Here is a 13515-nt window from a genome sequence, read left to right on the forward strand (position 1 = left end):
AAGAGGAAATGATCAAAAAGAATAATTACTAAAGCAATTATGGCCGCCTTAGGAAACATGTCTAACGCGCCTGAGAGGTATATCTCATCTCCGTAGCTTTCATAGCTATATGCGCCCCGCGCGACGATGAAGGATAGAAGCTAATCATACACAATAGATTCGAGCTATTCATTCTCGGAGATGGCGAGAAGAAGTGTACTGAGGAAGCCGATACGCGTGAGTTGTAGATTAATTGCGCAAATGGGCTCTTCTACTGCAGATTATGCTAATGAACTATTATCCAGGCACCCCCAACTCCTCGATTTTTACCTTCAATAAAGAAGACCACACTCTCGCCAACATGTTGCGTGCTCATTTGTTGAAAGATCCGCATGTTATATTTTCTGGTTATAAGAGTACGCCTACCACACTACTAGCACAGTTCCATTATACCAATGGCTAGCCAGGCTTTTTCGAGATTCTGTACTAATTGGAGGCGCATAGTTCCTCATCCCCTCTTTTCCAAATTCGAACTCAGAATCCAAACTGATGGTGAGATAACTCCCAAGGAGGCTCTTGTCGCCTGTTGTCGTAACTTGGTATCCGAACTTGAGGTTTTCAGTCGCGAATTTACTAAGGAGTTTGAGTTACGAAAGATGGTCAGCGGTGACGTCGCAGCTGCCGACAAATAATTCATTATATAAAAGGATGACTACCTAGAATTAGGGATTGGGGCGTTTTGGGAGAGGAAGGGAGGTGGTATGGCGTAAAACGGTATGGGGTCTTGAGGTTCCATCATGATCTGGGTTGGTTACATGGAGCTACACAGTGGATATCTAATTACTCAGGAGGAATGCCCGTTTGCATTGACATTCAAGTATTTCAGCAATGGCAAGAGATATGTTTTCCTACACTGGATCGTCTATGAGTTAGTAGTCAATGAGGTGAAATAAATGCGCTCTTCGTGCTTGAAGTGGGAGCCGGTGCGGCGTCTTTGAAGACAATCGTTCAAGCTGCAACAGGGAAAAGGGGAGTGATGGATTCGTGGCTCTGCAGGCACACACATATGTGCGGCTTTCCAATACAGCTACTGCTGGCTGGCCATGATTAATAAGTGCAACAACAGAGGTCTTTCTTCCCTATGTAGTCATTACCTGTTTTTCATGGATCTGAGTCAAAGATTGAAGGCCAGTACTACTCTATACGTAAAGTATACTCGCAGACACCAGTGGACAGTGGTCTATCCGATTCAATTCATTGTGCCATTTTGAGAATTTCGCCGGGAGCTCAATTTTTTCTCTTGGTAACAAATGGTATTGGGTATAGGAACAAAAATCAGGGCAGGTAAGATCTTACATCAAGTATAAGTACAAATCTGTTACCACGAGTACCCAGGTATTTGCAGACATGCACGGGCATACCTAGGTAGATATCAAAACCATCAAGAATGAGAATATTGTGTACTACTGAATGGCAATGGCTGGATCGCGAATCATGGAATGTATCTACATTGTGGAATGCACCAATGCACGTAATTGTTTCCTCCGAGATATGTTGACACAGTTGAGTCGTGGTCCAACAAGGGATTTAATTCGAACCTTTCAACATACGTCAAGTTGCATTCCATCTAAAGTAAAGGGTAAATGTTATGTTGGTATGTTTCCTCTCTTTCGACATTCGGATCCCCTCGCCCTCAATTAAGAAGACACACGGAAAACGAACTTCCTATTAAGGATTTGCTTCCTCTACAGAGCCTCACACTCAGTTAAGAATGCTGGCAACACACCACTGTTTTGAAGTCAAGGTGGAGGTCGTGGCTGGCTCTGATACTTTTTGATGAAGAAGAAAAGAAAATTTTTGCGCGAAATTTGAATATTTGTAGCCGCAATGGTGATCTGCGCTAATTACTAAGCGAAAAGCAGAGTTTGCTTTTCGGTCTAAACTCATTTTAGTAAAGGGAGATGATGCAGCACGTGATACCGCGATTATTCCAACAGATTGATCCAGATTTCATTCCACGGATGGGCGGCTACGCAACATGTCAAGATTTTCTCTTTGCATTCCGATCTTTAGTTCAATGCGCCATGAGCAGGAATTTCTTTAGTGTAGTCCTTTGTGAGTGGAGGAAGTACAAATTCCATTTCACACCTTACTTGCTCAGATCTCATCTCAACCAGTGTTGAGCACTTGTGCGTCCCAGCAAGTTGGTAATCCCTTCAAAGAATTCTTCGGTCATAACATCTGTGATTATGATTGTCATGCTAAGCGTTTGGGATGATTATTTTTTTCGTGCAATGGTTGCTGTGAGCATGAATTGGTGATTATCATTCCACCTCGCAGTTTAAAGAATATCGAAATAAAGTGTGATTTTTGGTAGAGTATTTGTTCCTTTTCCTGTATTTAGAGAGTTGCGGCTCTCGATTTGAAGCGTTGCTCACGGGAAGGATATATAAAGACCTCATTTGGAGTGAGCTATCCAGTGGGCGAAGATGCTCTGGGGCGTTCAGATGCTTCTTAAATCCTTCCTGCTTCTACGCCACATTCAAAAGTTATCATTCCTCACTGCTAGAAAAGGGAGTTTAGTCTTATGCATTCTTCCGCGTCTAGTTCATATGTGCTATTACTGCGCACATGGTACGAGGGGCTTTTTTAAATCACTGCGATATCTTGATTCCGAAGATCAATGTCTTGAGTTGGCTTTCAGGTCCTGGTGTTGAACTCAGGCATGAGGCTTTTCAATGCGGGGAATGTCAAGATGGTGTAAGACTTTGAAGAACATACATATAGCCGAGGACATCGCCATTTTTTGGCAACACGACTCTCTTTGAGTTGTAGATTTAACAATGTTCTCCATGCTTACATGGTTGCTTCTTTTGGCAGTGGCGGTAGCGGCCTTCCTTGATGTTGAAGATGATTTTAAAAACAATGCAACTGCTAAAGTCTTACCAAACCGGATGGTTGATGATGGAGTTTTCCAGCTAGGAGTGACTAAAGTTGCGGGAGTTCCAAATGTTCGAAAACGACAATCCAAGTCAAATTTGGCCAACCCTTACATTGGAGATATTTACATGATCACCGGTATGTTATTTCAAGCGTAGCCTCGATTATGTTGTCTAATCATAAGTAGTGCAGATTGGGTATCCTCCGCAGTCTATAACCTTCAGTATCGATACAGGAAGCAGTGATGTTTGGGTGAATCCACAGTGCGCTACCTCGGGGTGGGCATCATTTTGCGCCAGTTATCCTCAGTACGATCCTACGAAATCTACCTCTTTCGTACCGTTGAGTCAAGCTTTGAATATAGCATATGGTATCGGTGCAGTCACTGGAGCTTATGCGACGGACAATTTTATGTTGGTGAATATTCCAGTTTCCCAGGTGCTCATTTAACGAATTTTAGGATGGGGTCAGGTCCGACCCTTAAAAAACTTCAATTTGGTGTTGCATCAGGCAGTAATCGAATGTTTGCGGGTATAATGGGTGTATCCTGGGGACTTGGCCTTGGAACTGGTTATTACAATATTATTGATCAACTTGCCTTGCAAGGTCTGACAAAAACTCGTGCATTTGCCATAGACTTGGGCAATGTCGATACAGCTTCAGGTATGACTTTCAGGTTTCCTTGACTGTACTGGTTGACTCATTCTATAGGCTCCATTATCTTTGGCGGTCTCGATACAAAGAAGTACTACGGCTCACTGATTAAAAATCCCATTATACCATTTTATCAAAGTCCTGATGGGTATCCAAGGTAATTGCTTTTTTGATTTTTGTCCTCCGTATTGGACGGTCTTACTGAACAGTATTGAAATTAGATATTGGATCAATATGACGTACTTTGGTATTACATTTCCAGGTCAACTACCGACGAATTTGACATCTACCGGTTATGCGAAACCCGTCATTGTTGACTCCGGAAGTACATTGAGTTATTTGCCACCTTCACTTGTCAACGCCATGCTCCCTTATTTTCCAGGATGGGTCAGTAAAGGGGGTGGCCTATATACCATACCTTGTAGCTTCCGAAATATTGCAGGGACGATGGATTTTGGATTCGCAGGGCAGATCATCCGGATCCAATTAGCTCAATTCATATGGTTCAATGGTGCTACATGCTATGGACCTATTGCTAATGCCGCCGAAAAAACGGATGTGATTTTGGGAGATACCTTCATGAGAGGTGCTTATGTGGTGTTTGATCAGGACAACGCAAATGTTCACATTGCGCAGGCTGCGAGTTGCGGATCAAATATTGTTCCCATTACTTCGGGTACCGATGGAGTTCCTTCAATGACAGGAGGTTGCCCGAGTCCAGCATTTTCTTATGGAACATCATCTTATACGGTTAGTAGCTGTCTTAATCTTTCATAATAACATATTGATATCAAGCCTTGAATCAAAATGCTAATATGAAAAAAGGTCTATCCAACTCCTTCGGTGAGAATCTCGTCTTCTTCGTCCACATCTTCTTCATTCACATCTTCTTCAAGAAGTAAGTAATCTATTCAACTTTGCGCTCTCAATCAGAATGACAGATAGTTTACAACACAAAACTTCCTCTTCCAGCCTCATGAGCCAATGCTAATTGAATTATTCAGGTTCCACAACCTCATCTGCCTCCCTTCCTGCATTGGCAATTACTTCAACGACATCTCCTCTCGCCACTTCAACAACTAGACCTTTAACCACTTCATCCTCTACACCAACAGTTAGATCTTCTACATCCTCACCTCGCTCTTCATCCTCTACATCAGCAGGTAGAATTTCAACCCTTCCAACTTCCTCTTCATCAAAAATCACTTCGGTGAGCTCTTCTACATCAAACACTAAATCTTCGTCCTCGTCGCTGGTGCCTGCCCTGATTGGCTCTACGACTACGTCCACGACATCTGCCAGATCCTCTTCGTTTTCTTCCTCTCGTTTTTCATCTTCATCTATATCCTGCGGCATCGGTTGTGGACCGACGACCACTGTGTATATTACCGTTACAAAGTCGGTCTGAAAGTGATGTGCATGTTCAATTTATTTTGTTTCGATTCGAGATGGGATGTGTAAGGATGGCCCGGTATAACGCATCACGAATACCTAGGTTCATTATGATGCGATTGGATAGGTTGGACTCGTTTTTCACTCGGGCGTCTGTATTGTGTGGTTTATTATATGTTGAGACACTGGACAGCCTACAGTATACGGGGGCAGCTGTCCAGGGAAAAGATAACTGGCCCGCTTTTGTCGAAACGCAATCGGATTATATGCAAGTAGCGAATTCGGTTGAAAGCTAGTGGGTTTGGACCTTTTGATGGATATAGAGGGTAAAAGAATTTAGAATTCTCTCTTTCGTCGATGTGCTTGTTGGTCTATCAATATCAGTGTGAAATTGTTGTTACTCATCCAATCTAGTCTAGTGTATTGAGCAACGTTTCACTATTTCTTGCGAGGTCAGTAAACGAAGGATCTCAGTCCAGGCTTCAAAATGGCTCGATTATACCGGAGATGTGTTCGAGCGCTTCTCGTGATCCGGAAACCTCATGAGATGAAAGAAGATTGAAGAATATATCCCGATGGGTAGGTAGTCAAGGTCTGTTTGTAGGCATACTTCAATTGCCACACCGCAGCCACTTCATTCAAGGAAAAGAACTATTGGTGACAATTTAAAATCAGAATACGAGTAAGATACATATTGAGATTCTAGAACAGAATAGAACACAAAAGCTACATAAGTCCAACATTTCTTGTGTTCTGGAGTTGTGTGTGCGCCTGAAATTTGGTGCGTGAAAACGCCATGAGAATCAACTCTTTTCTGGAATCCGATGGCCATGTACATGCGATAAATGCCACTACCAACTGTTGATGTTGCATGCTCACTAGAGCCAACATACATGACTGCATTCGAACAACAGTTGGTACACTTTTTTTTCGCTCTTGTAAATAATGTCAAATAACAATGCCATGCAATCTACAGCATCTCGTTGCTTCGACAGCGCTGGCAGTCAACACATGGTAAGAGGCCATGAAGCTTCCGCTGACCATATGGACTCATAAGCACAAACATGGAAGATTTTGTAAATCCATCGATTATAACCTCATTAGTTCTCCTAAGGTGATTCCATCGCACTTTTCATTCTTTGGAATGCCAGTCGAGTTTGTAGTATAGCCACTACCTCCAGTACTTGCATTCTCAGAAGTTTTGCTATTCCAATCTGGTATATTTGATATCATCACATGACGGCAGTAGGGTCTGAATAATAAGTCCCTCTACTCCGTATGCATTGATGAAGATTTGGATCAATTATTTTTAGCATCTGAATAACCCAATAGTTGAGGTTTACAGAATTTCATGCGCGTTTGTTCGAATTTGAGTTTTGCCACGGGGTCGTAAGCCTGTGGAGATTACCTTTAAATTAGGCTATGGCTATTTGTAGGAGAAAAAACAGGCGGAATTCGACTATTTCTAAGATATCCTTTACAATTCAATTATTTCCCTTCAATATTATATAAAATAAAATTTCGAAATATTTTCTGAATAATAAAAAGCTGATATTTCTTTTGATCTCTTTGAATTTATATAAATCATTTATAAATTATTTTTTATTCAATTAAGTTAGAGGATTTCAATGGAAATTTGAATTATCAAATTCCGCCTATTTTTTCTCCTACGAATAGCATGGATACTATTTGACTACCGAACGCTCCTGTCCTATATGTTGCTGCACCCTCAAACTTTTTTCAACTCATTTTAAACTATGGACACCATTCAACAGTAACTACAATAACCTTTTACAAAATCGCCAGCTCTATTTTCGTATATATATATTACACGTCGTCAGGGTTTATTTAATAAACAAACTGAGACGTTCACAAACAAATCTATCACTCGGTACCGGTACTTCAACCGTTTTAGCGGTAAAGAAACTGATGAAACGCTGGCTTCAAATTACACCCAATCCATACCATCTCCCTTTAAGGAATCTTGGCAATCGATCAAAGTGGATATCATTTTATGTTCCTGGCTCGAAAAAAAGCTGAGAGCCGTGCTCGCCTTGATAACGAATATCAGAGTGGCTCGGAATGGTTAGATGAAGTGGAGGCTGTGGAGCTAATCGTTGAAAGGGAGATAAATTTGGAAGAAGCTTAAGCTTGGATCTCCATATGATGATGAATTTCAATCAATGAAATTGGATCTTAGTGGATCATTATGACTTGGTTCGATTGGTTCTGGACTTTCAAATGTTTAGGACTGAAGATCGGATGAAAAAGACCTTTCCATCCCTTTCTTTGCTTGATTTCAATTGAAGCCTGTTTGGTTGGGTTCGTGTGCTGTTCATCCTATCTTCATTTTCTCTCTCCTTCCCTTCCTCTTAGTTTCTCATACTTTCATTGTAAAGATTTATCTGGAATTGTACCATTTATATACCCCATTGTTTACTTTTAATCCGGGCAACCTTAATCTGAACTTTATTTGCATATCAGTCCTATCTCAATTGTGTCCGCCAATCTTTTCCAAATCCAATCTCACCTGCCTTCCCTCAACTCCATAGGTACAACCACAACTTACCTGACCTGATTCTCCTCCCTCCCTACCTTTCCAATGGTTCACGCACGCACTTTTTCCCGCCAGCTTGGCAGTACGCTCCCTACGCACAATCAACCTCAAATCCCACCTCAAATTATCATATCCGATTCAGAAGACCCACACAAGCCTGTATACTACAAGACTACACACTGGAAGAACTCCTTCCTGAATTCCGTTCAATCTTCGCACATCAAGACTAGTACCTCTTTCCGAAATCTTCTAACGAGAATCAAGAAGTTACCTTCCAGATCCAAAATACTACTTGGTCTCGTCTGCCTTCTTTCCTTGGTATCACTTATCGGGGCGCTAGGCGGCGTACGTCTAGATATTTTGAAGGGAGCAGAGCGATCTCCATATCCGCGGATACATTACGCGACCCATAATAAGGGTCCAAAGTTTGATCACAATAGGGATAAGGGAGTGAAAAGGGAAGAAGCTCCACCAATACCTGTACAGGCTATAGGACTCACGCCAAAGAAGGTGACTCCTGTAGTTCATGAAGAGGGAAAGAAAGTTGAGAGGGATGAAATGTCGACTACGGGACTTACGCCAAGGAAACTCATACCAAGACAGTTTGGGATTGTAGCAGATGCAATGTTAATGTGATAGTGCGGCGATGAACGATGAGCTGTAAGTTATCTTTTGGTCAATATGGAGCAATTGTAATGCGAAATGAAGCTTGTAGAATCATTGCTAACATCTGAGGAAACAGTGCTGTGACGTATGCCACAAGCTTTTGCTAAATGCTAGTAACTTTGAATCGAATTTTTCGGTGAGCGGGTGTGGTGAGGACTGAATGAGGAGTATATCGGAGTTTGAAAGGAAGGAAGTAATATACCAGGAACGAAGGGAACATTAGCAAAAAGAGTATTTGGATACGAAATAATGATGTAGTAGAACATAGAGAATGTTTGTCATCAAGACAGGATTTCAAACAATATAAACCCATCTAATCTAAGGCTCTCGAAGTTTGGCCGTATGAAACATGAAAATTTCCATTTTCAATCAACTGGAGAACAGGAATAAGGATTTAGAAGAAAATTTGCGGGAGGATGAAATCTTCCCTACTCGCCGAAAAGTTTCCCATGCTGTCTCGTCTAATATCGCTGTTTAATAAACTTCGTTGCCTTCCCTTGGGGTCGTCAATCTCGGCTATGCATCATTCGACCTATTATTCCGACGAGATTATGCTAGGATTTTATGATATCGTATCGTAGTTGCTTGGGAATACATAATGGGGAACCACTCGATTCGCTTCTATCGAGCCATGACGAGATCAGGTGAAAGCGGCTGAGTCTCATTCCTGACTGATCTCGGAAGCTCAACTTGACAATTCGCTCTTGGATCCAAAAAATGTGAGAGAAAAGCATGATGCACTCCAGTATATGTAAAAGTATTATATTAAAATTACGAATCGGCTGATATCGTTTGCCACCATGAATTTAGTTGCATCCCATCATTCCTCCTATTCTATCTCACAACTCCAGCTTTGTTTCGCTTTACGCAAACATTGCTGTCTCCTCCGATATCCTCTCCTTGCGTCATCTAAGGTCTCTCAACGGCAAGATCATCTCCAACTCCTCCGCCAACCAAGACCATCTGTCTATTCTGTACTCTCCATGAACTTGGAGTTCCATCAAAGGATTTGGTGTCAACAAAATCATCTTCAAACTTGAACCATGCGGAGAAAACGTGTGTTTCTGTTCCTTCCGTGTTGGTGTCGAAATGGTTGAATGTGATACTGTTGGATTTTGTTAGTCTTAATGCACATTAGGAAAAAGGGCAATACATACTAGGTTGTAACATGAGCCTCGCTGCTGTTTGCTTGGTTGATCAAGATAGCACTACTTGTCAACTGATGAACACCATTTGCAACGTGATCTAAGCCATTCTTTTCGTTGGCGATAATATCGTCTCTTCCGATCCCTTTGAGTAATTGTTAGCTCATTTGTCATTTCTTCTATTGTTCGCATGCTTCAATGCTCCCCAAGAACTATAGCCATCTCTTTGTCGAGAAGAAATGAGCCACAAAGCTTGCTTTTGAGTAGACTTGAAAGCTCCGCGTGAAAAAAGAAAATAACATACAAAGTTCGGCTCCCAAGCCAGTGAAGTTCGCAATAGCGTCATTTGTGTATACAAATTCTAAGGCAGTCCAGTTCTTCGAATCGAGGATAAAGGTCTCGAAAGCGAGTGTATAACGGATTTGCTCAATGGGCGAGTAAACGTATTGTGCTGATGTAGGGTTGTACAAGGAAGCGAATGGAGACCAGGACAAGGCTCCTGGGAGGAGAGCGAGGGTGAGAAGAACTGCTGGAATCTGCATTGTGATGGTTTTTGATATGAATTGAAAATGGAGAGGATGTTAATGAAGTGAATGTTGATGAAGTGAAGAGTTGAGATGGAGGTGAGGACGAAGGATTAAGTACCCAAGAGATACAAATGCTGAGTCCATAATTTCCGGAAAGTTTCCCAAGTATCGAATTCTTGTGAACGGTAGCACAGATTGATGTGCAACTCCTGCACCTTCCCGGGACAATCGAGCTCGTTGGCTATTCAGCTACAAGCCACTATCTAAACTAGCTGGAGGCTCGAGAACTTTCCTGTGCCAACTAACGTTATATGAATTTTGTTTCATCGCGACTATTGGTTTGCCTTCAATATGCTTTTCCCTGAGCATTCGACTTTGCAACTTCTGCCTTTGCTTTAAACTCATATCAGGACTTGGTGCATCGGCAATTCACCTGTACCTGAATCTAAAGCCTTGTGTGTCGGCTCGTCCCGACTAGTCAAATGTGATAAACACGACTAGAGCAGCTAAAGAAGCTTATTTGGGGAGATCCGACTTGGCACTAATTCACACCGTGCTACGCTAAAGGAAGGAACAATTGACTTCCTCATAAGGTTTCTCCTCCAACCATCCTCTGAATGGTCACATGATCTAAAAATTGGGTTGCAAGGTAACCAAGAGAGTCCAAGAGAATCTTCATTCGTACTGGTGCATTGGTTTTGGGTTCCATTCTATCTTCAACGGAATTCTTCAGGCTTCAAAAAGGACTTCCAAATATTGGTGTGAGTGGAGATGAATTTCATACTTCAAGATAAATCGAGTATAGATTGATTTATTCACGTTTTCAAACCCAAGCGATGCATTGATCAAAGGTCAGAATGCTACACTTGAGCCACGCCGTGGACATTACATTTGAGGCTAACGATATTCAAATCTGGCTTCAATACCTACCTAGGCACATTTAAAGTTAAATGTTTCCACTTGTTGCAGGTGTTGATTGTCACGCTTCCGAAAGCTGTTGCTCTACACCGTGGCATGGACAATGCATTTGGTGATTTGATCTTGGAATGGCTAGCTTGCTTTTGTCAGACATTCATTGCTTTTGATGGGCGATCCTCTTGACCACTATATTCTCACTCGTAGCCATCTACGAGTCATTTGCTCCCACCAAAAAAATCGTTCTCTACATGTTTAATTGGGTTCGAATATGACTTACAGGAAGAAAAAGAAAGAGTGATGTCAAATTTCCGACAGCAATAACGTCGATGCAGGCTTAATTTATTGCATCAACTATCACTGCTGTTGCTCTCTTTCTTTTTATAGAATTTAGTGATTCAGAGTAAGTGCTATCAGTGCCGGTAACCATACCTCGAACTAGAGATTTTCTCAAAGTAGGCAGAAGATTGGAAAGTTTCTTGATCGCTTCATTTCCGGAAATTGTTGCATCTATTGCAGGAGGTCGATGACTGTGGATTGTCCTATGTCCAATCAGTCAAACTCGAAGACAATCTTCTGGTGGGTGAAATCGTCTGTCTTCTCTACAATATTTGAAATTTCCTGTGCGACACAAGAGCTTGCGATACAGCAACGATTTTCCGAGAAAATGCACCGACTTCAAAAACAATAAGAATAGTATGCCTATAAACTCACATCGCAAATATCCTGAGCGCTACTAAACCTCTGAGATGTTGATAGCCATCAGTTCCTGTAGTCCATTCATTCGTAAGACTGACACATCAGAACAGAACTAATGATCACCAAAGTTCCGCCACTGAGTCGAACAGAGTATCAGTATTTGCGAAACCTACCAGAGAATCACGCCGTTTTACGAATCTACATGTAAAAAATACCAAGCGCCATGCGGTAGCCAAGCATTGATAGAAGAGCCCCGTTGAGAAAGGTGGCTGTCACTCGAGGATGGTGAAGGGCGGTAGTCTGACTCCAGCTTCCAATGGCGAATCACACTATTGAGAGTCAACCATCTGCCACAATATCAGATTATATGGACGTAACTCACTATTGTAAATTAAAATTACGATGGAGTTTAGTATGTGGGTACCTATCATTGTTGATGTCTGCGACATCTATGAATCGAACAAGCGATTGTCTCAAAGAGATAGACAAATTCGCAAAAGCTGAGGATTGGAAAAGTGGAATGCATCGGTTTTGGGATGAGCCAAGGGGGTATACGTTTGATCTCTCTTCAATGAAAGGATGGTAGACTTGGGATACACAGAACAGAATGAGCCATCATTGATATATGTGTCAAGCGACCCACATGGAAAGCGCACCAGCGCTTGAGTTTCCTCTCCTCTTCTCTCCCAGATAAAAGAGAAGCAGAATAATAGCCTTCGAAAGGATAAGAAGCTTGAGAGTTCAGTCGTTTCCCCTACGCTATAGGAGGACGAGAAGAAAAAAATTCGGCACGCATAGGCATGCACTTCAATTTCCGTAAAAGCACATATACAGCAAGCCTGCTGCAAAGAATCACTATTTGGCATGAACTGAAAAGCCATAGTACTCACTAAATATCTCTATCCACAACCAAGTCATCAAAGTTAGAAACAGCAACACAGAAGACACTACCGACCTCGAAGAAAATGTCATGTACTATATCAATCCTCTTGATGTCAAACATACCGTAGATTTTGCATCTCAGAATGTAAGTGCAAACAGAATTATAGGTACGCTAACAAAGTTCCACAGACCAATGAAGAATGATTGCTAAGTTTCCCAATGCATCAGATACAACCAATTCGGAAATTTTGATTTTTGAGATGAATTATAGTCCTCGATAACGGTGGACTGCGAGTTACTAGCTACGATAGTGCTATCAAAGCTATAGAGGTGTGTTCCGGAGATAATGGCGGATATACTATCAGTCACGATGTATTGACTAGACGAATTGAATAATTGGGACTTGAATAGACAGGTCAAGTAGACCTTCCTACCGTACAATATTCGAACGGATCGATTACCACTATCGCATGGAATTTACTCTGCCAGCCAATGTTGTTCGGAAGAATCTTCTTACACAGACACCATTTCAAAACCCACCATCACCACCACACGCCTCAATAACACTTTTCATCTTCCACTCAATGAACCCCTTTCCTCCTCTCCTCCACTCTCCAATCCATCATTCCCGCAGTTACTCCAAAATTCTCAGATGCGCTATCATCAGCTCAGCCCACACCAACAAACACAAACACAAACACAAATATTGGATCCGCAGACCAACTGTTGCAACCTCCACTGTAATATTTTAGTCTGATACTCGGAGAACCCACTATTACATATATGTACGTGCCGCTCACGCTGCTACTTCTATTATTTATTGGTTAGGTACGGAGAGAGAGATGTGTAATCTTACGATCGGTAATGGCCGGCTAGCGTGTATTTCCTTTTGTGTAAAGATGGGGATGAGATTAGGATGGATACAGGTCGAGATGAATCGCGTAAGAGAATCAGAATATCTGTATGGATTTTTTGGTCGAGGTATCTGTATAGTGCTCATGATGGGATAGGATGTAATATGATGATATCATCATGATAAATAGATAGATTCGGATAGAGGAACATTCGGATAGGAGAACATTCGGCTCTTTCAATTCCTCACCAGCACCCCCCCTTTCCAAAACTCCATGTTGGAATCCTCCATTCCCATTCCCATTCC

The 13515-nt window shown here is 41.8% G+C and overlaps 5 protein-coding genes across 5 annotated transcripts; 3 read left to right on the top strand and 2 right to left on the bottom strand.

Moving 5' to 3' along the window:
• Positions 1–39: 39 nt before the first annotated feature.
• On the top strand, positions 40–671 carry EAE98_001092 (uncharacterized protein; the record flags this gene model as incomplete). The annotated part of the gene is made up of 4 exons (XM_038948709.1): positions 40–77; positions 158–216; positions 285–395; positions 484–671. The coding sequence occupies 4 exons, from the start codon at positions 40–42 to the stop codon at positions 669–671; spliced, it is 396 nt and encodes a 131-aa protein (XP_038814975.1).
• A 2151-nt stretch (positions 672–2822) lies between these two features.
• On the top strand, positions 2823–4990 carry EAE98_001093 (uncharacterized protein; the record flags this gene model as incomplete). The annotated part of the gene is made up of 7 exons (XM_038948710.1): positions 2823–3057; positions 3107–3332; positions 3380–3582; positions 3631–3730; positions 3795–4323; positions 4399–4471; positions 4578–4990. The coding sequence occupies 7 exons, from the start codon at positions 2823–2825 to the stop codon at positions 4979–4981; spliced, it is 1770 nt and encodes a 589-aa protein (XP_038814976.1). The 3' UTR covers positions 4982–4990.
• Positions 4570–4929, bottom strand: EAE98_001094 (uncharacterized protein; the record flags this gene model as incomplete). The annotated part of the gene is made up of 1 exon (XM_038948711.1): positions 4570–4929. One exon carries the CDS (start codon positions 4927–4929, stop codon positions 4570–4572), a length of 360 nt encoding a protein of 119 aa, XP_038814977.1.
• Positions 4991–7567: 2577 nt separating the features above from the next.
• Positions 7568–8158, top strand: EAE98_001095 (uncharacterized protein; the record flags this gene model as incomplete). The annotated part of the gene is made up of 1 exon (XM_038948712.1): positions 7568–8158. One exon carries the CDS (start codon positions 7568–7570, stop codon positions 8156–8158), a length of 591 nt encoding a protein of 196 aa, XP_038814978.1.
• Positions 8159–9097: 939 nt separating this feature from the next.
• On the bottom strand, positions 9098–9875 carry EAE98_001096 (uncharacterized protein; the record flags this gene model as incomplete). Its single annotated transcript, XM_038948713.1, has 3 exons — positions 9098–9293; positions 9346–9478; positions 9638–9875. The coding sequence occupies 3 exons, from the start codon at positions 9873–9875 to the stop codon at positions 9098–9100; spliced, it is 567 nt and encodes a 188-aa protein (XP_038814979.1).
• Positions 9876–13515: the final 3640 nt, after the last annotated feature.

The sequence above is a fragment of the Botrytis deweyae genome (assembly GCF_014898535.1).
Source record: "Botrytis deweyae strain B1 chromosome Unknown BDEW_002, whole genome shotgun sequence".
Lineage (NCBI taxonomy): Eukaryota > Fungi > Ascomycota > Leotiomycetes > Helotiales > Sclerotiniaceae > Botrytis > Botrytis deweyae.